The sequence below is a fragment of the Panicum hallii genome, chromosome 7 (assembly GCF_002211085.1).
Source record: "Panicum hallii strain FIL2 chromosome 7, PHallii_v3.1, whole genome shotgun sequence".
Lineage (NCBI taxonomy): Eukaryota > Viridiplantae > Streptophyta > Magnoliopsida > Poales > Poaceae > Panicum > Panicum hallii.
Genome location: NC_038048.1, coordinates 1,377,877 through 1,400,358, shown reverse-complemented (window position 1 = coordinate 1,400,358; position 22,482 = coordinate 1,377,877). Strand labels below are relative to the sequence as shown.

General features: G+C 46.1%; 2 protein-coding genes across 10 annotated transcripts; both read right to left on the bottom strand.

The window, feature by feature from the left end:
- Positions 1–278: 278 nt before the first annotated feature.
- LOC112900368 (probable E3 ubiquitin-protein ligase MARCH10) lies at positions 279–3,829 on the bottom strand. Of its 2 annotated transcripts, none has more exons than XM_025969194.1 (8): positions 3,474–3,829; positions 2,816–3,283; positions 2,508–2,682; positions 2,129–2,429; positions 1,494–1,566; positions 1,288–1,378; positions 1,118–1,197; positions 279–974 (listed from the first exon to the last, which is right to left on the bottom strand). In XM_025969194.1, the coding sequence occupies exons 1-8, from the start codon at positions 3,513–3,515 to the stop codon at positions 699–701; spliced, it is 1,506 nt and encodes a 501-aa protein (XP_025824979.1). In that variant the 5' UTR covers positions 3,516–3,829; the 3' UTR covers positions 279–698. The 2 variants fall into 2 exon arrangements, with proteins under 2 accessions (XP_025824979.1, XP_025824981.1); XM_025969196.1 differs by having other exon boundaries at positions 2,135–2,429; positions 3,474–3,828.
- Positions 3,830–9,066: 5,237 nt separating this feature from the next.
- LOC112899393 (zinc finger CCCH domain-containing protein 24-like) lies at positions 9,067–14,043 on the bottom strand. Of its 8 annotated transcripts, none has more exons than XR_003230044.1 (6): positions 13,589–14,040; positions 12,037–13,374; positions 11,772–11,852; positions 10,259–11,678; positions 9,876–9,919; positions 9,114–9,779 (listed from the first exon to the last, which is right to left on the bottom strand). XR_003230044.1 is itself a non-coding variant. In XM_025967843.1 (4 exons), exons 1-4 carry the CDS (start codon positions 13,601–13,603, stop codon positions 9,203–9,205), a joined length of 456 nt encoding a protein of 151 aa, XP_025823628.1. In that variant the 5' UTR covers positions 13,604–14,043; the 3' UTR covers positions 9,067–9,202. The 8 variants fall into 8 exon arrangements, 2 of the variants coding, with proteins under 2 accessions (XP_025823628.1, XP_025823630.1); XR_003230046.1 differs by having other exon boundaries at positions 12,037–12,128; positions 13,589–14,033; XR_003230045.1 differs by lacking the exon at positions 12,037–13,374 and having other exon boundaries at positions 13,589–14,032.
- Between the last annotated feature and the right edge of the window lie 8,439 nt (positions 14,044–22,482).

The window sequence follows — 22,482 nt, the reverse complement described above, 5'->3', positions numbered from 1 at the left end:
TCTTGGCCAAACAACGTGGCCATAGAAGCAGTAATAACGGCTTTTTTTGCTTCCAAGACTCTAGCACTTTAATGCACAAAAGATGAGCCAAGATATATGAATTTGCCAAATTTTGGCAAAGTTTCCTATGAATTTCATCGGTCTCTCATAACGAGAATACTTCGCACACATGTCTGACCTGCCGAGCTGTTGCACGGCATCTTGTAATGAGAAGAAAACAAACATTGTACAGCACGACCCAAGGAACTCCTTCAAATTTCAAAAGCCAAAAGCATATATACCAAACAACTTTACTTGTTTTCCTTCAGATTTCTAACAGGTTATATACACATATGTGCCCCAAGACATTAGCAGAGAATGGATATAGTACACACTGAAACGTCTAACAACCTTACACCATAAATTTCAGTACTGCATACTGATTCCTTTCACAAGGTAGTATGCATCAGCACCTGCTGATAGAGAAGGACATCAGCACTGATTCTTTTCAGTGCTGCTACGCTACTTACATGCTGCAAAAGAAAAAACTGGAACTTGGAATGAGATTGGGATCTATTTCGCCATTAAAAAAACAAAATCCAGACTTTGCCTGTTCTACCATTTGTACAGTGAAATAAGGCCCCAACCTCTCAGCAGGTAAGCTACAGTTGCTAGACATATATATACTAACTAGAAAAGAACTGCTTATTATACAAGTTCTATGGCTGGGGGACGGCGGGGTTCTCGACATCGCTGGCGGCGACGGTGTTGTGCTGTCCCCCGGCGGCAACTGAAAACTGGCCGGAAGGTTGATCAGACGCCGGAGCCTGCTGCTGGGCTGCACGCGCTCTGCGATCACGGCGGGGCATGGCAGGAGGCGCCATCCGCCTCACCCTCCACCGTAGTATCTCAATGATGATGGAGTTCCCGGTCATCCCCACACCAAACCCAGCGAAGGTCGCGAGGATGATGGATATCACGGCCTGCAAATGGAGCTGCAAAAGTTTTTTTTCCTTTTTTTAGGATCACTGATTCATCAGCACAATGCACGTACAAGATGAGGTTGCAACTTAGTTTGTTCAGGTATATATATTCCAGCGATATGATGAGCCAATGTATAGGTCTGATTTGCGCTTACATATCTGTAAAACAGATGGGTGAAGAACACGACGAAGAGGAACTGTACGGCCGCGTAGATCCAAACGTATCTTCTTGCCACTGCAATGATATATGAATCATGGATCCATTACAACATAATCAAGCTTGTAACTATGTGGTGTTCTAACTCCTGGATGCCACTACTCATACCCATGCTTGTCGTTGTCAGTGATGAGAAGAGCCCCAGGATACATGAGAAGGGAAGCGATATCGCCAGCGCAGCAATGCCGTCATGGGCCGCCTGTCAGTATCACATAGTACCGTACCGGCCGGAGAGAATCATTAGCATACCGGCCATATGTTTGTTAATCATTGATTGTGCTCCAGAAGTGGCAAAGATCCAGAGAGGAAGGTACCAGTAATTGTTCCAGGAAGCAGAAGTACGCCAGGATGCTTATGATTACAAGGATAGGTGTCCCATGCCACACCCTGAGTTACATGAGCAAGAAGCATACGTCAAGTTGGTGCAACTTCTTAGTATGTGAGTTTCATGTGAGAGTTAGTGTACAACTAGCACATACATGCATCAATCAGATGCTAAATTGAAGGCACGTGTGGTGCTGATCTGCTCAAAGTAGGAAACCAACCATTTGTGTCCTAATTATTATATTGCGTCCCTCCAAAACTGGTGGTATAGGTGTTATCTCTATGAAGATTACTATAATGATGCAAACAATAACGTCTTTATTTCTTTCCAAAGGATCAGGTCTTGGTAGCATCCTAGCTAGCATGGCTTGTTCAAGTAAAACTTGTTCACAAACTAAGTAAAAAAACATATAATTCGCGTCGTAGGAACAGGAAAGAATTATTTAATCTTTTGTTTAGTAATATTTTCCTGATGAGCATCTGCTGTCATGATGTTCCGCATTACTCGTCAAAATTTGGGATTCATAAAATACTGTTGTGTCACTCTCCAGCACTAGCTTAGGTGTTCTGCTTCCACAGAGAGTGCAAATGCTGACGATGATAGAAGCAACTGTTAAAAAGTAACCTGTACCGATCGTATCTCGATCTGTTGCCTCCGTTGCCGACGCGATTCGGCTCGCGCTGCACGCTCTGAACACGTAGCAGAGTCACCGGGAGGTTCTGCACATCCTGCTTGCACACCTCGCAGGTCCTGGTGCCCTTGATGGTGAACCACTTCATGGCACAGTCCTTGTGTGCTAGAGCAAGCTCACCCTTGCAGGAGCACTCCAGCTTCAGGGTGTCACTGCCTTCGGACAGCTCAACCATGCAGATCCGGCACACGGCTTCCTCCTCCGGAATGTCCTCGCCGTCATCTTCGCCGACCCCTGAATGATGCACTGATTATTAGTTAGCACATTCAGAATGCAGAGCAGAATGCAAACTTGCCAAGTATCTGTCAGAACCTGACTCTGAAGGGACTATGTCAGGGACGACATTGCTTGCGGCTGGGGCTCTCGGTGTGGAGGGAACTACACGGTAAACGCCGCCTAGCGAATCCATCCTCTTGAAGCTCTTGGCGTTGAATTTCTTCATGTTCATGGGGAGGGACTGCGAGCGGCACATGTGAAGTACAGGTTCCTGCTTGCAAATCACGTGCTTATTTAGATAAAGTTGGTGCAAATCACATGCTTATTTAGATAAAGATGATGCAAGCAAATAAAATGAGATGATGATGAAACTAAAATCGACAGCAATGAAACGAAATTCTTACGGTGGCGGTAGTAGAACTTGCTGAAGACTTGTCAACGACGGCTTGGTGTCCTGCAACGTCGTCGAGAGGAAGCGAGGACGTCCTGGCCATGACCTTGGAGTTGAAGAACTTGGAGAAGGACGCCTCGTAGCCCTTGACCGAGGACTTGAAGCTCCCCACGGGCAGGAGGCTCTTGACCGTCTGCCTCAGCATGAAGGACGGCGAGCGCAGGGGCTTATTACTGTGTGCGGCGCCGCTCCTGTTGCTGTTGCTGGAGGAAGACACGGGCGTGATGGGGATGCTGCTCCTTCTGCTGGTGGTGGTGGTGGTGGTGGTGGAAGAGCCCGTCGGGGTTGGGGTGATGTCGGCCTCCGTCGGCGTCGGGAGGTGGTCGGGCAGGCTTGACGCCGGGATGTCGATGGAGAGATGCGTCCGCGGCCGGTGGTCGGACGATGCAGGGTTCGCTTCTGTTGGTGATGAAGTGGTGTCCTACAAAAAGGATCGGTAAGAAGGTTCAGAGCAGTCTTGCTTCAGTGATGATAAGCATGCATGCAAGCAGAAACGAAGATCAGCAGAATTTCACATAATCTGCAGGCCGTCTACCGGCGACTGCCACGAAAACAAGACACCAAATTCAGAGCAGAGGAAAGAAGAGGGGCGAGAGTTGCCTCATCATCACCTGCGGCTCCGTGTGCGGCGGCGGATTGATCTCCTTCTCCATGGCCGGCTATGCAAGGGAGCAAGCAACCTTAGGCTGGGATGGTTCGGCTCGCTTCCCTTCCAGTGGTGGAAAACGAAGGATCGACGGATGCCGGAATACAAATAAATATAATGGAGGATGTGATTCGATGCTTTCCTATCTCCCTTTGCCTGCAGCTTGTAGCACACTACTACTAGGAGGAAGAGGAAGTAGGCCAGCCACTAGAGGAGGAAGATGGAAGAAGAATGGTTGGCGTTTGTTTTCACAGGATTCTGATGGATGGATGGATGGATGGATTGATTGGTACCCGTCGTAGTGGGCGACGATTAGTGCTGCAGCGGCGATGGAGCAGCAGCCATCATAAATAGGGGAGCGCGGCGAGCGAGTGAATTGACTGACCAGTGCAGTGCTGTGGTGGAGAAGCGAGTGGAGGCGACAGGCTGAGGTGGGCAGTGCTGCAGCTGCGGACGCGGAGAGTGCCTGCCCTGCCCTGCCTATCAAAAGGGAAAGCCAACCGCAGCAGCGACGTCCCTCGGTTTCACTTCACCAGCTAGTAGTTGCATTGCAAGGACCCACCCCCGGCCCTCATGGAAAGGGAAAGCCGCCCACTCCTGCCTGCTCTGATTCTCCCAAAGTTATTAATCTTGGCGAATCTTTTGCTGCTGCTGTTGTTTTTTTCCATATTCTTTCCTAGACAGTTCTTCCAAATTCACAAAAATGTTTCATTCTTGCTAGCCTTACAGCTCCGCATTGTACCTCCTCTTCGTTCCCAAATGAATATTTGTTTTTATTTTCATGTCTTATAAGGGTACTTAGTTTTTCTTCGTAAAGTATTAGTCTTGTCAAAAGAAAAAAAAGGAAAAAGTTCCACTCCGAGTTTTTGACACTGTAATGATATAAAAAACAAAAAAATATTTTAAATTCCCAAACAAGATGTGGAGGGAATGAAAAAAAGCCTAAAAAAAATTAAATATATACAAGGTCCAGTCTTTGCTGATCTTGTTACTTTGTATCGTGTGTCTCGTCCCTTTATTCACAACTAAATCTTTTCTTTTTGCACAAGTCATGCAATGTCTATTTAGCTTTGTAATTTGCACCACCGGTACACAAGAGAGAGGTGCTTTATTTTCATTTCTTCCTAATGATATGGCACCAACATTATTTGTTTCAGAAGAAATATAAGTAGTTATCCTTGCATTCAGAGATGAGGTTATTAGTTATCTTCATTGACACCGTTGTCGAAAATACAAATTTTCTATCCATCTCTATTTTTTCCATGTCTAAAAATCTCAGTGTTGAGACCCAAGAAAAGGAAAAAAGAAAAGAAAACTTTTGAAGGCAGCAGTCTAGGTATTCCATAAATATACAAATGTTTCTAGAATCAAAATAGCTTGAAACCATTTTTGTAAAACTAACGCTGCAGCCTTTTTACTAGAGTGCAATCAAAGTTAAATATCACCACACTGTTGCATTGCTTTTACCTACACATGACGTGAACTGAACGATGATACTGGGTACTATCAAAGATTAGGAAAAAAATATATCATGAACAGAGAATTCCTTACGCGGCTGACTATTGATTCCGCCAAGTGTTACTGATGGGACCACTAAGCTCTATCGATTCCGCCGGACCTGCATGTCAGTGGGATATCTATGTCCCGGTTTCTGCGAAGATTCCGCCGGTAGCTTGTTGAGGATTCATGCTGTTTGGTGGCAAGCTGTGAGTAACGCGCTTTTGGTGATCACTGTGCACTAGTACAAATCTCTAAACCCACCCTAGGGTCAACTTCGCTTTGATGAAAGGAGGATTCTGATGGTAACAGCACCAAGAGAAGAACGCGTCCTCTACTGTTGCAAAATCGATAGATCATCATGGAGGAAAGATCGATCAGCATGGATAGATGATGAAAGATATCTGCTCTCTTTTTATCTTTTCCGTGCTGCCACCGTACCTGATCATCAAAAAGAGGGGAAATTTCATTTGTAAAATAGTTGTAAACGCTAATATTCTCAAATTATTCGGGGTTTGTAAAATGATGAAATTGTGGAAGTATTTGGGCATAATTAACCGTGACCAAAAACCAAACTGAAATACCCAAAATCGAACCTGAAACCGAGAAATTCGGTCACCACTTCAGTTTTAGCACCTTAATAACCGAAATAACCTCGGTTAATTTGGTTCTAACCCTCGGTTAACTAGAAAACCGAGAAAACCTAAATTGTTAAATTGGCCCACCAGCAAATTCTAGCCTAACCCACGAGAAAACTTCAGCCCATCAACCCTACCTATATAAGCTTCACTCCCACCTTCACAATCCCACTCCACCCTCCCAGCACCCAGCAGCCCGTCCGCTTGCACCCTAACCCTAGACACGGCGGCAGCGGCACCTGGTCCAGGCGACCCGTGACGCGGGCCGCCAGGCGCCAGCGCCTCCCTTCCTCCCCTCTCCCCTCTCCCCTCGGTGGCCTGCGTCTGCTCGTCCCTCCCTCCCCTTGAAAGGATCTTGGTGATAGCTAGAGGGGGTGAATAGGTGCAACTGAAAAATCTGAAAAATTCTTCGCAGCAATTAAATTTGTCGGAACTTCCAACAAAACAAAAGTTCTTATACGAAATTCAAAATTAAATTTGAAACTGCAAAACCTGACTGAATTAAAAGTTGCACAATGATACTAGAAGACTTCTGCAGGTGATCTTTACAAGCACAACAACTCGAGTATGTAGATCGGTACAAAACAAACTCTAGGTCAATAAGAACTAAATAAATGCAATAAGCACAAGACACAAGAGATTTGTTCCTGAAGTTCACTTTCACTGAGGAAGCTACGTCTCCGTTGAGGAGCTCACAAAGAGCTGGATCTTCCACTGACTCTTTACCTTTCTCAATCAACCACAAAAAGGATTCAGTCACTTACTATGAAATCCACAAAGAATAGGGTAATATAAACTTTCCGGAGCGCGCACACACGAGAGGACGCTCCATGGGCGACACCAAACCGTCTAGAAGTAAGCTTGCTTCAAAAGTAACAAACGTGAATCGAAGGATGAAGATGCTTCAAGTGCTCTTGAGATGAACTTAGCTGCCCTCTCACTTAAATGGTTGAGTCTCACACCTCAATCTTGCTCTCACCCAAGTCCTAGCTCAAATCAACTTTCACCCCTGTCCCCTCGGTGGCCTGCGCCCTCGAGCTCGATCGCACGGCTCTGCGCAGGCGCGCAGCACTAGGCCGACGGCGCTTGCTCCTGCCTACTTCATCCTCCTCCACCAGCGGCGGCTATGGCTCTGCTCCGTGAAGAAGGTGCGGGAAAGATGGAGAGCAGTGGCCCGTCCACCCTCCTCCCTCCTCCATCCGGCGGGCGACGGCGGCTCGCACTCCAGCTGTTTGGCGATGGCGTGACAGCACAACCGGCAGCCAACACCCCCAGGAAGTAGGCAGGGCGCACGACGACTCCAAGGTTGACGAGATCCACGTTTGGATTTGTGAATTTTTTTTGTAATTTTTGGATAAATTTATGTGGTTTTTGTCTGTGGGATGTCACGAGCTCTGTAAACTCATCAAGTAGTTCGGTTAGGATCGAAAACCGAACCGAACTACCCAAAACCGATTTGCTCGGTCTTGAGAAATTTTAGGAACCCATCACTTCCAAATTTTAGATAACCGAAATTTGGAAAAGACCGAGGAACTGATCGGTTCGGTTCGGCCCGGTCTAACTGAATGCTTAGGCTGACACGCTATTTATATTAATAAGTAGATGGATAGATGATTGCTGACAGTGATGTTCTTCTAGGCCGGACTGCTGGAGGACCGGGTGTGGTTGTTAGTGGTCAGTACTGTACCAAAAAAAGAGAATTTGAATATGGATTGGGACACCCACGATGCACTCACGGTTACCAGTTGGGTGTGTTGGAGTTGTGCTAGCTTTAATTTATTGGTGCACAGGAGTTCTAGCTTATTACTAGCTTGTATCGTAACAAAGGAATTCCGTATTTCACTTTTTCCCCAAGTGTGTATGTATAATAAAATAGTACGTGGTCCTGCTCACTTTTGGTGTACAATTCAATCCATACTTTCTACGACAAGAAAAACGCTATTTAGTTTTGAGCATGTGACAATATCAAGGGGACAGGTGGCAGACCTAACTGCCACGTGTCAATGGTCTCGTTTTATACATATGAGAGCCCACTTTGTACAGTGTCAACGTAGAGGACAGGTGACGAGTAGGTATGCGTGCATTTTTGGTTGGCGGTTCATGAGAGGCCGTTTTCCAGTTGTGGCCCTTGGGGACGACACGTCGGATCGTGACGCGCTACAATGATCTCTAGAGAGACGGCGGGCATTTGTTAACCTTGAGACGGCGGCAACCATTGGAGGAGGATCACTTGGCAGGCAGATGATAACAAGTGCTAATCAGCAGCCACGTGTATATATATGGTTTTCAAGGGTTTGACATCACTGCTGGCGCTAATCTGCTTGCACACGTGGAAAGAGGGATTAGCAAACACTACTGGCAACACACAAAGCATTAGCAAGCTCACTGGCAAGCAGCCGCCCATCTGGAAATATGTGGGAAATTTTGAGATGTGGACAAATAGAACGAACCATATTAGAGATCAAAATTTCAATGAACATTTCGTATTTCCACAAATCCTACTTATATATATATACATGTGGGTGCTTTCAAAAACTTATTTTTTTCTTTAAAAAAAGAAAGTCTTCCCCTGTCAGAAACAGGGCTTTCTGACCTTGGGCTACTCAGATTAATTATTAAAACAAAAAGAGCAAAATAATGGTTTGACTTTGCAGGAGGTAGTATAGGCTGCACATGCCGTCGGTATGGTTGGTTTCATGGCTGCCGATCGAGCAGTGATGATAACTAACCACCCCCACCGGCAGACGGCAGTCAAGCGGTTGTTAGCTCAGAATTTATGTAGCAACAAACCTGGTCTCAGCCCCAACGGGAGCGTGTGTGTCCCCCCTTAATAAATGAAATGAAATGCCCATCCATTTGCATGCTGGCCACCTAAAAACCTCATGCCTGCCTGCCTGCATCCATCAGTGAAGGCAGTGGCATTGGACTTGAGCAGCAGGCATGAATTTGATGCCTCATGCCTGGACCTACTGCAACCCAATCTCTGGGAATCATTTCCTTTTCCTTTTGATTTTTCCTTTGTGATCTGCTTTACATTTGGGCACCAGAAATCCTCCCCACCATCAGCATTAGATATTTGTTTAGTTTTGTGTTGGCCCCATTAAAGCAGATCTGGCCAATCACTGAAAACACAGAGTTACAAAAGACAAGGTTGCAACCGACAGCAATCTCATCTACAATACTGCTTTCTCCATCTCTCCTATTCGATTTAAATCCAAGCAATCATATCTGCGGTTTTTTAAAATTTTTGAAAAGAGGTGCAAATGATCATTAACCTTTGAGCTTTAGTTTAATCATTTTCTTAATGGCATTCATCTTTAATTCTAGCAAGTAACCAATGAGCAAGTGTCCAGTCTCGTCAAAATACCCTAGTGTTAACACATCATACCCAAAATGAGACGGCATGATTTAGGATGATGCAACTTAGGTAGGAACATGTCGTTATCTCTTTCAAATCCTGTCAGATCAAATGAAAAAAAGGACAAACCCACTCGCAAAACAATGAACAAAAAGATAAGTGCTATCACAGTTGGAATCGAGCCAACAATAGCTCCAGTACTTATGTATGGTTTTCCCTGACTAGGATGCCACTCCAGATTGGACCATCCATATAAAAGCTGGAGCAGGTACATTTGGTACTTAAATCCTCTGGCGTCCGTTTAACAGGAAACAGAATGTGTATCAACGCTGAAGTAGCCGATCCTATCAAGATGATGCTGAATATCAAACAGTAACCATCAAATGTCATGGCTTCTCAACCAAATAGATGTTACTAAGCATGTTACAATATGAGGACCAAACTGAGGAAAACTGATATGGTCCTCGACACACAATGGTTAAAATGACTAACAGGAATTTGAGGCACGATGCCTTGCATAGGCAGACACTTCCCTCACCTCTCGAAAAGCATAACCATCTCGCAGTGCGAGGTGTGAGGAAACAGATCCACTGCCATCGCCCTCTTGGGGATAAAAGGCTCAGAGTTTGGCATGGACTTCGTCCGCTGCCTAGCAAGACCAGCAGCACTCATAGATCGCCATCCTTGGTTGCCTTTGTTCTTTTCTTGTTTCTCAGATGTTGGGGTGCACAGCTCGATCGCATTGGCGACTAGGCTATCTGGATTGCAGGAAATGTACCTGCCATAGAAGAAAAGAAGAAAAGCAGTGAATTTCAGAACTGTTGTATATTCGACTAAGATAATGTAGCAGAATGCAGGTACATGGAATACGTACACTAGACGTCGAATGAGTGGATGAGTCCTCAATGCCTTGATCACCTATAGAGAGAGATACTAGGACGTGAGTATATAACAAACATAAAACAAGTACAACTGCTCATCAGACTTTAGTCAGATAATGGGTGCTAGGTATTAACATGAAAATATTTGACAAATAACAAGATCCATTCTTTGAACTATCAAGGAATAACGTTAAGGCATATGGAGGACGAGGAATACACTAAGATAGCCAGGCGGCCAGGCCTATGATTAACTATGATTAAATACAAGGGGTAATTCACAGCACATTTAAACTCTAGTAGCAGGGGAGAAAAGAAAGCAGATTTTTCAGTAATTAACTATTACAGTCCTTTCAGCAAAATGTTAAAATTTACTTACAGTAGGGTGAAGGCCAACACGTGGAGGGTCCACAATGGCAACAACATTTCTGAACTGACATGCACTAGCAGCAAGAACATTGTTGTTTGGAATCGAAGAACTATCCTGGCATGTCTTGCCATGATCCAAACTATCAGCTGATGTTGCATCAGTGGGCTCATCATTGATCAATGATGCTTCCCCACAATTTTGTTCACCAGCAGCCTCATTGTGCTCATCAGGATTGGAATCAGCCTCTTTGTTAACCCTATACACTGAATCTCCCTTTATATCCTCATCACCAAAACAAGTGGGAAGATCAACTGATCTGTCTCGAGGCTGCTCATTTTTCTATCTACCAGAGATTACTTGTGCTGCAGATCGATAGTCCACCGCGCATAAACCCCAAACCGCACCATGCTATCACAGTAGACTCTAGACATCCCCCTATTCTTCGACCTAACATTGTCCCAAGCCTTGCCCCTCCTGTCTTTGCTCTTCTTCTCCACAAAGCAAACCCGAGCTCCCTCTCCCTGTTCTTCCGCCACCTGTCACATATCCTCCCCTCCCCATGAGCCCACGTCGAGCTCACCGGTCCCGGCGGCTCGGAACTATGTTAACGTAGTCTGCGCTCTAAAAGGTCCAAATATGACAACACAGTTATCACATCCAACAAAACATTTAACAAATTCTAAATACAACAACCAACCACCCGACATACATTTAGCGTAGAAGAAGCACAGGCTCCATAGTTTTAGTTTTTACATCATGACCATTACCAATAGCAGACTAGTTAAAAGGTCCAAACATGAACCAACAACTTAACTAATACAAACTAATCTATCATAATACTAATCTTGAAAACATTAGCAGGGACCCGCTTGAAGCTCATAACCCGAAAAAGGTCAGAACGTCTGGGTACTGCACCCTGTCTGACGACACCAAAATTCTCTCCAGTCTCAATATTAGCCACAGCCATCATAAGTTTAAAATCTGGAGGATTAGATAAGCTTCCGATCCAAATAAGGTAGAGGGTTTTGTCTAATATAAAAAATATAAAGGCTTCCTCTGTGCTCCTAAAAATACACCCTTCATACTTAGAAATTTCAGACTCAATGATATGACCATAACTTAGTTGGACATCATTGAACTCATGTCCGCTGACAAGATGTGCACACAGTGAATTCAAGGCGAGCGGTTGAGAACATAATGGACATGAGAGTTCTCCGTGAGAACACATAATCACGTGTTCATTGTATTGAGATGCAGATAGTTCTTGATCACATCCGTCAACCGGGCAATAAAATATACCATCTGCGATGATAGGGTCAAAGGCCAATATTCGAGGAGTAGGATGTCCAAATCTCATGGTATGCTTTTCTGCGCAATTAGAACAGAGTGCCACTCTACATTGTGACTTTAAAGAAAGGGCATTGGAGCACTGATAAAAAGAAAAAAAAGAAAAGGATGTAAATAGAAGGGAAAAAAATTAGAATGTTAGGAAGATTTATTGACAAGTAAAAGAAATTTGAACCTGAAAAAGCCCATCAACCAGCGCTGATTCACAAACAGAGCAGTTAAGACGAATCTTGCAAACACTTCCAACAGACCTGGCCTGCAAATGGGACATGGATCAGATACTACAAGTTACAAATTGAAATCAAAGTAATTTGATCCTGAGTACAAACGCACTCATCTAGTGTGATTGAATCTATCAATTAAGCAGGACTCGGATGAAGAGATCAGCCGCGGGAGCGGGAAAATGGTTAGGGAGGAAGACGGGGCGTGGGCGCACTCACCGAAGATGAAGACATTAGAGCGCGTGATGGAGGCCACGGATGTTACAAGGATGAGGAGACCGTGAAGGAGGCACCACGCAAGAAATCAGGATCTGCACAAGCGAGGTAGCAGGATAGCGGAGGAGAGAGCTTGGGGGCGGAGGCGGTGGCTCGCGGAGGAGAGAGCTCGGGGGGGAGAGAGCTTGGGGGCGAGGGGGCGCACAGCTAGATAAGCCCCGGCATGCATGGTACAGTGGGTAGCATGCCTTTGCCTCCACGCACGCCTGCTCGCCAACGCGCGCGACAGACGCCTTTAGGTTGGCTCCCGCTTCTCTATGACAGCATTGATGGCATGGGACGGGCGGGGGTGCTACGCCTGGTCGTGGACTAGGCACAAGCTGCTGCTGCCACGAGTCCTGTCATCTACGCCTCGGCTGCTGCGACACGTCCTATCGACCGTCACATCCAATTGGAACACTAGCTTCTGCTACAGGAACCATACGACTTCCCACCTGCCTGCAGCTGCAGCAGACTTTAATTTCGTAGAGGAGATCGAGCAGCAAGGGTCATTTCACGTTCATGGCGTGTAACCTCCATTGATAGCAGCTCCCCCTTTACCGGATCTATGCGCATCAAGTCCAACACCATGACGTAAAAAAACCAAAACCGCTTTGTCGTAGGTTGTGGGTTAAGATAATCTGTACCTTTATGGCTAATCTATATCATACCTACTCTACGATGGCACATATATAATTAACCCATAAAGAAAGCATATTAGATAAAAGCAAGTACTTGTTTTCTGCTCATATGGCGTTGCAATATTTACTTTCTTATTACATGCAGGTGTCTTGAAGGTGTTTTCAGCCACTCTAATGCCACTCTCAGGTTACAAGAACAAACAAACAAACACGAGTTAGATGTGAAGAGTTCAGATGTTGTGAAGCTTTAGTTTGGCAATAGGCTCAACTATGGGACATATTGTCAACATTCTCTTTGTTATGTAAATGCCCGTGCACGCAGAACCCAAAAAACTCTTTCGACAAACAAACAAAGGTGCTACACGAGGCTAGGGTACACAAGATGCCCGTGAATCAGCTGATGTTGAAGATGCATATAGCGAAAAGTACAACTACCAAACACATTTTTAGAAATTGTCAGAATCACACGAGTCACCAATCCACGGTGAGTACTGTAATAGCACACTAACAACACCCTCATCCACTAACAAAAACTTTGCGTGGACCTCATCTCACCCACCATCCAAGGCTTGCGCATACAGTCGTTAGGCCGGAGGGGTCCGCGGCAATATGTGCAGTACAGTAGGCCCTTGTGGATCCTGAGGTGAAGCACCCTCATCTCCTGCGATCGACTCTATCAAATTAAGCGTCGTGGAGAAGCAATAGAGAGAAGGAGAAGCATCTATGGCGGGGAGAACACGGATCCGACAGCACCCATGCCGGATCTGCTCTGACGATTAGGGCCCAAGCTCCTCTGGGGATCCCCGCGGGAACGGAGCACGTCGAGTGGTTAGGAGAACTGGAGGAAACGAGCGCGGGGGCGGGGGCGCACTCACCGGAGATGAAGACATCGGGGCACGCCGAGGAGGTGGCGGAGGCGTAGGCGGCGGACGTCGAGGAGAAGGAGCAGCGCCGCCGCAGTGTGGGAGGTGGCTGCAGCGAGCAAGCGGGAAGCCCCGATTTGCTCCTGCCGCACGTCGAGCTCGTCCTGCGCCGTCTCGATCTGCAGCGCGCACGTCAGGAGTGTGGGAAGGCTAGTGGCGCCGGATCTGCAGAGGCAGCAACGGAGCTGCGGAAGAAGAAAGACGGAGAAAAAAGGGCGACGGGCGGCGGCTGCGTGGTATGCGAGTCGTGGAGAGCACAGGTCAGATGGATTAGACCGTCCGCGGCGGTTGGGGGTTAGATTTTTACAATCTAGGTAATGCACCTATGCCAGCAGTGGATTGTTAAACCAATTATCTGTTCGTCTAAGGATTACAAGAAATATACAAGAGTCGACTTCACATTTCTTTATAATTTATATCAATGTTTTCAAATCGTCAACTCACTTCTAGTTGTTGGGTACCGACTAGGCGATTAATCGCGACTAGGCAACAATTAATCACGATTAGTTCTGAGCTAGTCGACCAGTCGATCCAGTGCAATTTTATAGCCTAGTTGGTTGCCTATATAAGAGAATAACACAGATGAGGGACTGAGGACATATTTGGTTTGAGCCCAACATGTAATTTTCCTCTGTGGGTTTCTTTGTCTTGAATTGAGAACCAATGACCTGCAAAATAATGAACAAATCAACAAAAAATTGGGCATGACCAGTAACATGAATAAAGAGAAAAACAACAAGGCAATGAATACATATTAAATAAGGCACTAAGCATTTAACAACGGGCAATTAGGCATTCAGTCAACCAATAAAGTGCAATAAAACATAAGTTCTTCAATCTGAAAGTGCATAATAGCCTAAACGAAAGATATCAATCATCAAAAGCCAATTACACCCTAAAGGCTTTACAGCTAATAGGGTGTAGCTACTGCAAGGCACTCACTCTCAACCTGTTGCACAAGCTCTTACCAATTCTTACCTTGCTGCTAGGAGGGGACGGCAACCAACAAATCCGCAACCGTGGAATGAAGTGTATCGGTGCTGCAGCAATAGGACCTGTAGTCGAATATGTGGAGCTGTAGGTGGGCTGCAACAAGGAAGTACTAGTACCACGTTAGTCACAAAAGCAAGCTGAATAATCGTTCAACGGTGGTACTGTGCTGGTCCTAGTCTAGACCGTGCTAGAGACGCGAGCCTGGGCACAAAGGAAGTCACAACACACCACCAGAATCAAAACAGAAACACAAAGAACAACCTCTTTCTTTTTCCTTTTCTCTTCTTCTTTTTTCTTTCTTTCTTTCTTTTTTTCTTTTCTTTTTCTTATTTTGTTTTTTTCTTCTCTTTTCTTTTCAGGGGAATAAAATCTTTTGTTTGACAATCAAAATAAAAAGATTACTGCATACAACCTCTACCAACTCAGCATGACAAATCTTATTTCAGACAGCCAGATGCATGACAAATTTGGTGACAAGAACTTGAAACTCTAAAGGACTAAAACTAAGACCAGCAACTTAACGCAACCGATGCAACCGAAGACTCAACAAGCCCTAACTTAGCAGTACTAGTAAAAGGCTCAAAAGGTCTATAGGATTGCAGGCAAACTAATCTATTAAAATTCTTTTTGGCTTTTCTCGACAATAGGAAATTAAAAACAGCAAACGATTGGAAGTCTCTCACCGAACAACCTTGCTCTGATTACCAACTGATGTGAACCCGTTAGGGTTTGTTCCTGATCTTTTGATGAGAGGCGTAGGATAACTCGATTGAAGGAAGAGACGACGTTCACGGACCGACTACAGCCTTCCAAGGATGCTGCGCCTTAGCAACCGATACACCACCTCCTATGGTCGCCGCGATCTTGTGGAGCGCGAGACCCGGCCACTAGGGCACTCGTCCTGCAAGCAATCGAAGAACTAGCAAGAACAAGTGGAACAAGTACTGAAAATACGAGATGTAATTGAAGGTCTCAAACTGAATCTCAAATACGGTGAGGTTCCGACAATAAGTAGACGAGCGGCTGGATCAACACGTGCGCCTACAAGGAAACCCTTTGTTGGGAAATGAGAAAGATTAATCTAGAAATCATTCCCCAAGGTGATTTGAACCATCTTTCAGTTGAAGCCACGCTTAGGGATGACATTGTTCTAGCTCAGCAGTGCAGCAAGGGAGTTAGAATCATTAAGCAAAAGATAACACAAGGAGAAGGGAAATATAAATGCTTCCAAGTGGATCCAGAAGGAGTATTATGGTTCAACGAACGTATCGTTGTACCCAAGGACCATAAGCTCCGTAAACAGATATTGGACGAAGCTCACCTATCCAAATTCTCTATGCACCCTGGCAGTACGAAGATGTACCAGGATCTGGAACAGAACTTTTGGTGGACTCGTATGAAATAAGAAATCGCCAAGTATGTCTCAGAATGTGATATCTGCCAAAAAGTCAAAGCCAGTCATCTGAAAACTGCTGGTATTCTTCAACCTCTACCTATTCCCTCTTGGAAGTGGGAGGATATCAGTATGGACTTTATTGTTGGTTTGCCCAATACATCTCTAAGGCATGACTCCATATGGGTAATCATTGATCGATTAACCAAAACTGCACATTTTCTTCCCGTACACACTACATGTAATGCCAAGAAGTATGCTGAGATTTACTTGGATCAAATTGTTCGTCTCCATGGAATACCTAAGACGATCATTTCCGATCGTGGAGCGCAATTTATTGCTCAATTCTGGGAGCAACTTCAATATGCTCTTGGAACTAAATTAATTCGAAGCTCTGCATATCATCCTCAAACAAATGGACAGACTGAAAGAGTAAACCAGATTTTGGAAGACATGCTTAGAGCCTGTGCCCTCCAATATGACAAGAATTGGGATAAATGCTTGTCACTGGCAGAGTTTTCTTACAATAACAGCTATCAGACTAGTCTTAAGATGGCCCCGTTCAAAGCATTGTACGGTCGCCGCTGCAGAACTCCTTTGAGTTGGTCACAAATCGGCGAGCGTAAAAACTTTGGACCAGACCTTATCAATAAGGCAGAAGAGAAAGTAAGAATTATACAGACGAATCTCAAGTCAGCCCAATCTCGACAGAAAAGCTACGCTGATATACGAAGAAGACCCTTATAGTTTCAAGTCGGAGACTTCGTATATCTTTGAGTATCTCCTACTCGAGGTATTCAAAGGTTCGGCGTAAAAGGGAAACTTGCTCCTCAATACATCGGACCCTTTGAAATCCTTGAAATCTGTGGACCCGTAGCTTATCGCCTTCAACTTCCCTTTCAGTTAGCAGCTGTTCATAACATTTTCCATGTATCCCAACTTAGGAAGTGTGTCAAGATTCCTACTGAAATCATCGATCCTCAGACTATCGAAATCGAACCTGATCTGACTTATACAGAACACCCCCTTAAAGTGCTAGACACTAAAGAAAGGAGCACTAGAAGAGAAACCATCAGAATGTATAAGATTCAGTGGAACCATCACACAGAAGAAGAAGCAACATGGGAAACTGAATCTTATCTTCAGCATAATTTCCCAGGCTTCTTCCAAGCCAACCTCCGAAATTAAACATCCAAATTCTTCTGTTCCGGAATCTCGGGACGAGATTCTTTTTAGAGGGGAAGGCTGTGACACTCAGGTAAATAGCATGGTCACACCCTAGGCTTTTAGTGTTTTGTTGTGTGCAAAATGTAGCAAAGGTGTAATTAGAAAGTTAAATGCTAAGAGAAAAGGGTTATTTATATATTTATATTTAAATCAGGGTCCTTTTGTGTTAAATGGGTGAACATGGAGGGTAGATTTTGAAAGTATGGGGGTTGTTTTGCAAAAGTTAAAAACTTGTGTTTAAAACGCAAAAATAGGTGAAACTACCTTTTGGATATAAATGTGGTGTAATTTTAAAATAGGATTTATGCAAAGTTTAGAAATCTTGTTGAATTTCAAATTGATTGCAAATCTTTAGCTCTTCTGTGGATGAACCTTAAAGCAAAGTTGTGCATTTTGAAAAACTATGCACTTTTGCTTTTGGGCCCATCTCCATTTGAGCACTGGTTGGAAAGTTACCTATTCATTACAGTGAGGCCCCTGAGTTTTCTGCTTTTTGCAACCGGGTCCTCCATCGTCTTCCCCGAGCCCCCGATCTCCTCTGCTCCTCTGCGCGTGCGCGTGACTCCTGCCGTCAGCCGCCCACGAGCACCTGCACCTCTGCGCCATCCTGATCTCGCTCCATGCGTCGCCCTATCCCTCCTCCCACCGCCCGCGCTGCCCTCGCTGGCCGTCCCTCACTCTTCCACGTCGGGCAGACGCTCCCGAGCGGCTGCCACGCCTTTCCGACGAACATGCCGGCACCGCTTGCCGTCTGGAGTCCAACCTTATGGCCAATTCTCCTCTTCCTCCCTTCCTTGAAGTAATGTACTGCTATAAGGCCACCTCAAACCCCTTTCCTCAGCCCGTCTCCTCCTTTCTTCTTCCTTGCACCACCGGAATCCGCCCGCATTCCTCGCTGGCATCCACCGCAATCCCTCCACCCCGACCAAATCCCCTTGGCCTATTGCTTCCCCACCTCCTCCACTAGCCCTCCGACCTGATCCCGTCCAACCCCGACCCCCCCTTCGCTGGAATTGCCTCCACCCCGAGCCGCCCCTCACCGGAGCCGCCCGAGCTCGACCTCACCGTCGACAGCACCCCTCCGCCACCTCCTCGGCCGATCCTGTGACAGTTCATGTACTTGTAATGCTAGACATGTATTTTGTTAGTGTGAAGTATGTGTTTGTTAGTTTAAAACTTTTGTGTGTTTATGTGAAACTTTTGAAAATTTAAAGTGCAAGTAAAAAGTGTATTTTTGTAATTACAGAAAAACCTAGGGTTATTTTTGTAAAATGTATTTGGATTAAGGTAATTTTAAAATAAGTAAAGGGTGGTTTTGCAAATATGTTTTTCTTACTTTATGTTTTGTAAAAATATATATTTACTCAAAAAGTTGCATTGGAAATGCGTGTGTTGAAATATGTAAAAATTTTGGGTAAAGTGGTAAAAATAAGGGTGTTTATGTAATTTTATAAAAGTACAAGTCCTTTTATGCAAGTATTTGATTTACAAAAGTAATTTTCAAGTTACTCAGGACTAAAGTGTAAAAGATGCAAATCATCATGACATGTCTATCCAATCATTATGATGAGTCTATCCCGTCATCATGACCTGTCATAAATGCTTGCATTTAGGTCCTGAATTTTATAAAGTTTCATTCTTTAGGACAAAAAGTAATTCAAATCCGACTTTTGTTCAAAGATTCACATGTAAAAATATAAGTTTTGAGTTTTTGAACTTGGGCCCTAAAGCAATGTTGTAGAGTTTGAAAAACTCTCCAACTTTCGTTTTGGGCATTTCTTCGTTCGGGTTTTAGAGTAACGGGAAATCTTTATTTTACAGAAAGGTCCCTGTAGTTTTCTAAATTTACGCATAAGTCCTTGGGAGAACTCCACTTTCCTTTCTCCTCTGTTTCTCTTCTCGCTGGCGCCTTCTTTCCTTTTTCCCACCGTTGGCTTCTCTTTCTTTGGCTTCCAACCTTATCCACCGGGCTCTCCCTCTCTCTCCCTCTCTCTCCTCCTCCACCCGGTCTGGCAGTGCTGGCGGCGCACAGGGGGCGGCTCAGGCGGGCCGGCGCGGTGGCTTCGGGCGGCGCAGCCAGGCTCGGCTCAGGCGGGCAGTGCCAGCGGATGCGGAGCGGCGCGGCTCGTGAGCGCGCGGACGCGGGGCGGCTGCGGCCCACGCGGAGTGGGGTTGGCCCGGGCGGGCGGCAGGTGGCGCCGTGCGGGCGGCTGCGGCTCGGCCGTGCGCGGCAGCAGGTGCGGACACCGCGCGGAGGAGCGGAGCGCGTGGGTGGCTCGCGGCGCGGGCGTTCGGGCGCGACTCCGGGCGGCAGAGCGGCGCGGTGCTGGCTCGCGGGGCGCGGGCGCTGGTGGTGGCGCAGGAGCTCGCTGGTGGGCAGGCTTGGGTGGAGCAGAAGCATGGGCGCGCGAGCGGCTCGGCCAGCGCAGGCACGCGGACGGCGCAGAATGTGGCAGTATAGGGTTTCCTCGCGAGCCGGCGCGAGCAGCACGGGTCAAACTGCGACGGCATGCGCGGGGCAGGCGCAAGCGCGCGTGAGCCCGAGCGGCGGGCGGCTGCGGCTTGGACGGTGTTGGAGCAAGGACCGGCGGCGCCCGCGATGACGCGTGAAACAAGGGAAGGCGACGCCCGTAGTGGCGCTGGCGGCTGCTATCCGGGGACGGGAACCCGATCTTCAGGCCGGCGCCGACACGAGCAGGAACGGGAAGGAGACGGCCGCCAGTCAGGGGCACCACCACAAATGGAGCACGCACAACGAAGGCCGACGGATTGGAAGGGAGGATGCGAGCTCTCGCTCGTGAGATGCACTAGGGGCGGCGAGTCGGAAGAAGAGGTGACGAGTCGAAGGCGACGGTCATAGCGCGGCGAGCTCGGAAGGAGCAGCTACGCAGTGCAAGGCGGTCAGAACAGGAGTAACGCGGCGCGGGTTCAACGCGCAGCGCAAGATCGGCAGCGGTGGTAGGCCGACCCTAATGGCGTCGCAACAGTTGGAGAGAACGGCAAAGTTACAGGACCCAGAGGTCCGAGCGGAACTGAACCGACGCGTTCGCGAGTGCGAGCGGAAGTGTTTTGCCAGTAGCTGACTCGTCTCGATTCCACAGGCGAGTGCGCGTGCAAGGCAACAGGACATGCACGAGCAGGTTAAGAGCCAGTGGTGTGAGAGCAGTACAAGAACAGTGCGCAGGAGATGCGACCGGGTGCGGCGATCTTGCAGGGGGCTACGCGGGTGTACCGACTGTGTTTCTGCAGCACACGCGCGTGAGCAGTGGAGGCTTAGTCTGTGAGCAGGAAAACCCTGAGGTTCGCAAAGAAGTTGGCATAGCGAACCAATCCGGCTCCAACGTCTCGTCCCAAAGATCCACGACATCCAGCAGTTTCTATTCCTCATCAATTGCTCGAGCGAGACCGCAACACCTTGAAGAGACTCCTGAACCCCCCATTGAGTTTCTTCGATCCCTGTGTGCTAGAAAATCATCGCCGTGGCAAAGTCGACTGTTGTCACCACGGGCCACCATGAGAAGTACCCCCGACCATCTTCCACCCACTGCAACCCTTCCCGGCAAACTTCTTCATCATCCACAGAACCTCGTCACCATCGAGCACTTCTCATCATCAATCCTGTTCATCGTGGGAAATCACTTTCCATCCGTTCTTCTTCACAACCAAGGCTACCCCAAGGTTTGCCCTGATTCACTGAATCTTCTTAATGCTGGCGACTCCTTTGCCGGAATATCGTCGTTATCTTCCTATTATCTGTTTTCCCCGACCAAGGACTTAATTGCTTTGCTTTAGAAAGTTCTAGGATGATTATTTGTAAAATTTCCAAAGCTTTCTTTATTTGTAAAATTTCCAAAGCTTTCTTTATTTCCAAAGCTCTTGAATTGAAAGTCTTGATTTGTGGTCTAGGTTAAATATTAGGGAATGAATGATTTACTTGTACCTTGTGTTGTGTGCATGTGTTATAGCTGAAAGGTAAGTATAGGATGTATGTTTTAAGTGGAGAAGTATGACAGTTAGTTAATCCTATCACCCTAGTGCTCATATCCCTACCATCAAGACATTGTCCTCGTCTTGATTACTGTTTCCTTAAGTTCCTTGTCGTATAAAGATCCTTGTTAGTTCATGTGCTTTTGCTGCTTAGCTAATACATCTTTGCAGCTATGCTTCAGCGTCGGCTATCAGCCCCGTCGCTAAGCATCCGTTTCCTTTGAGTCTATGATGTTTCCGTGTAACAACTGTCAGCCCATGCACTTCTTTTGGTATGCTTCTACCATCAGCTAGTTAGCTAATCCGGTTGTTACCCTTCTAATATCAGCTGCTGCCGATACAAATCTTTTGTTCTGTCCTACATCGGCTGCACATAGTCGATGTATCGGAGATGCATACACAATCTTAGGGTTCTTACTATCGGCCGATCCAAGCCGATTTTAGTTGCTCTCCATATCGGTCAAATAGAGCCGATCAATCTTTAGTTTTCCCATCTTTATCCACACACTTCTATCAGCCGATTTATCGACTGAGAGATCGGCTATCTATATCTATCAGTCATATACCCTCAACCTCACTCCAATCGGCTGTACGTCACTCAATTATTGTGCTGACGTAATCGAGCCGATGCAACCACACCTAGTTACCTAGAATAACACTTAAGCACATCTCAATTAAGATATAACCGCCTTAGTTATCCACCAAAAGCTCTATCTAAATTTAGCTGTAGATCTTTTTAATTGTTATGTATGTAGTATGTTAAATAAGTGTTAGATTGTAAAGTAAGATAGTTTTATGTGAATACTTTGAATGTAATGTTGCATTGCATGTAGATATGACTACTTCCGTAGACGGTGCCTACAAGATCTCCCCGGAATCTACAGAGGATGTTTCTAAAGACCAAGCAAATGTTACCAAGGGATTGTCTGAAGCCCCGAACCAAAGTTCGGAGGATAACAACACTAACATCTCTGACCCCAGTCCCACCAGTAAAGGCAAGCCCCGATGCATATCCCAGTATTTCAATTTATTACCATTTCACTTATACTTTATATATCTTGCATTACGTCTAGGAGTTGAGATGAAACCCTAGTTGCATGATATCTTAGGAATCCAATGTATTGTACCCGAGTCCTTATCGCTTAGATGCTCTGCTAAATAGGACCGGTAAAAGTCGGGTGATTTCCTATCACTCGCGCGATATAGGAGTTGTAATGTTTACATTCCTGTAACCACTATAAGGATG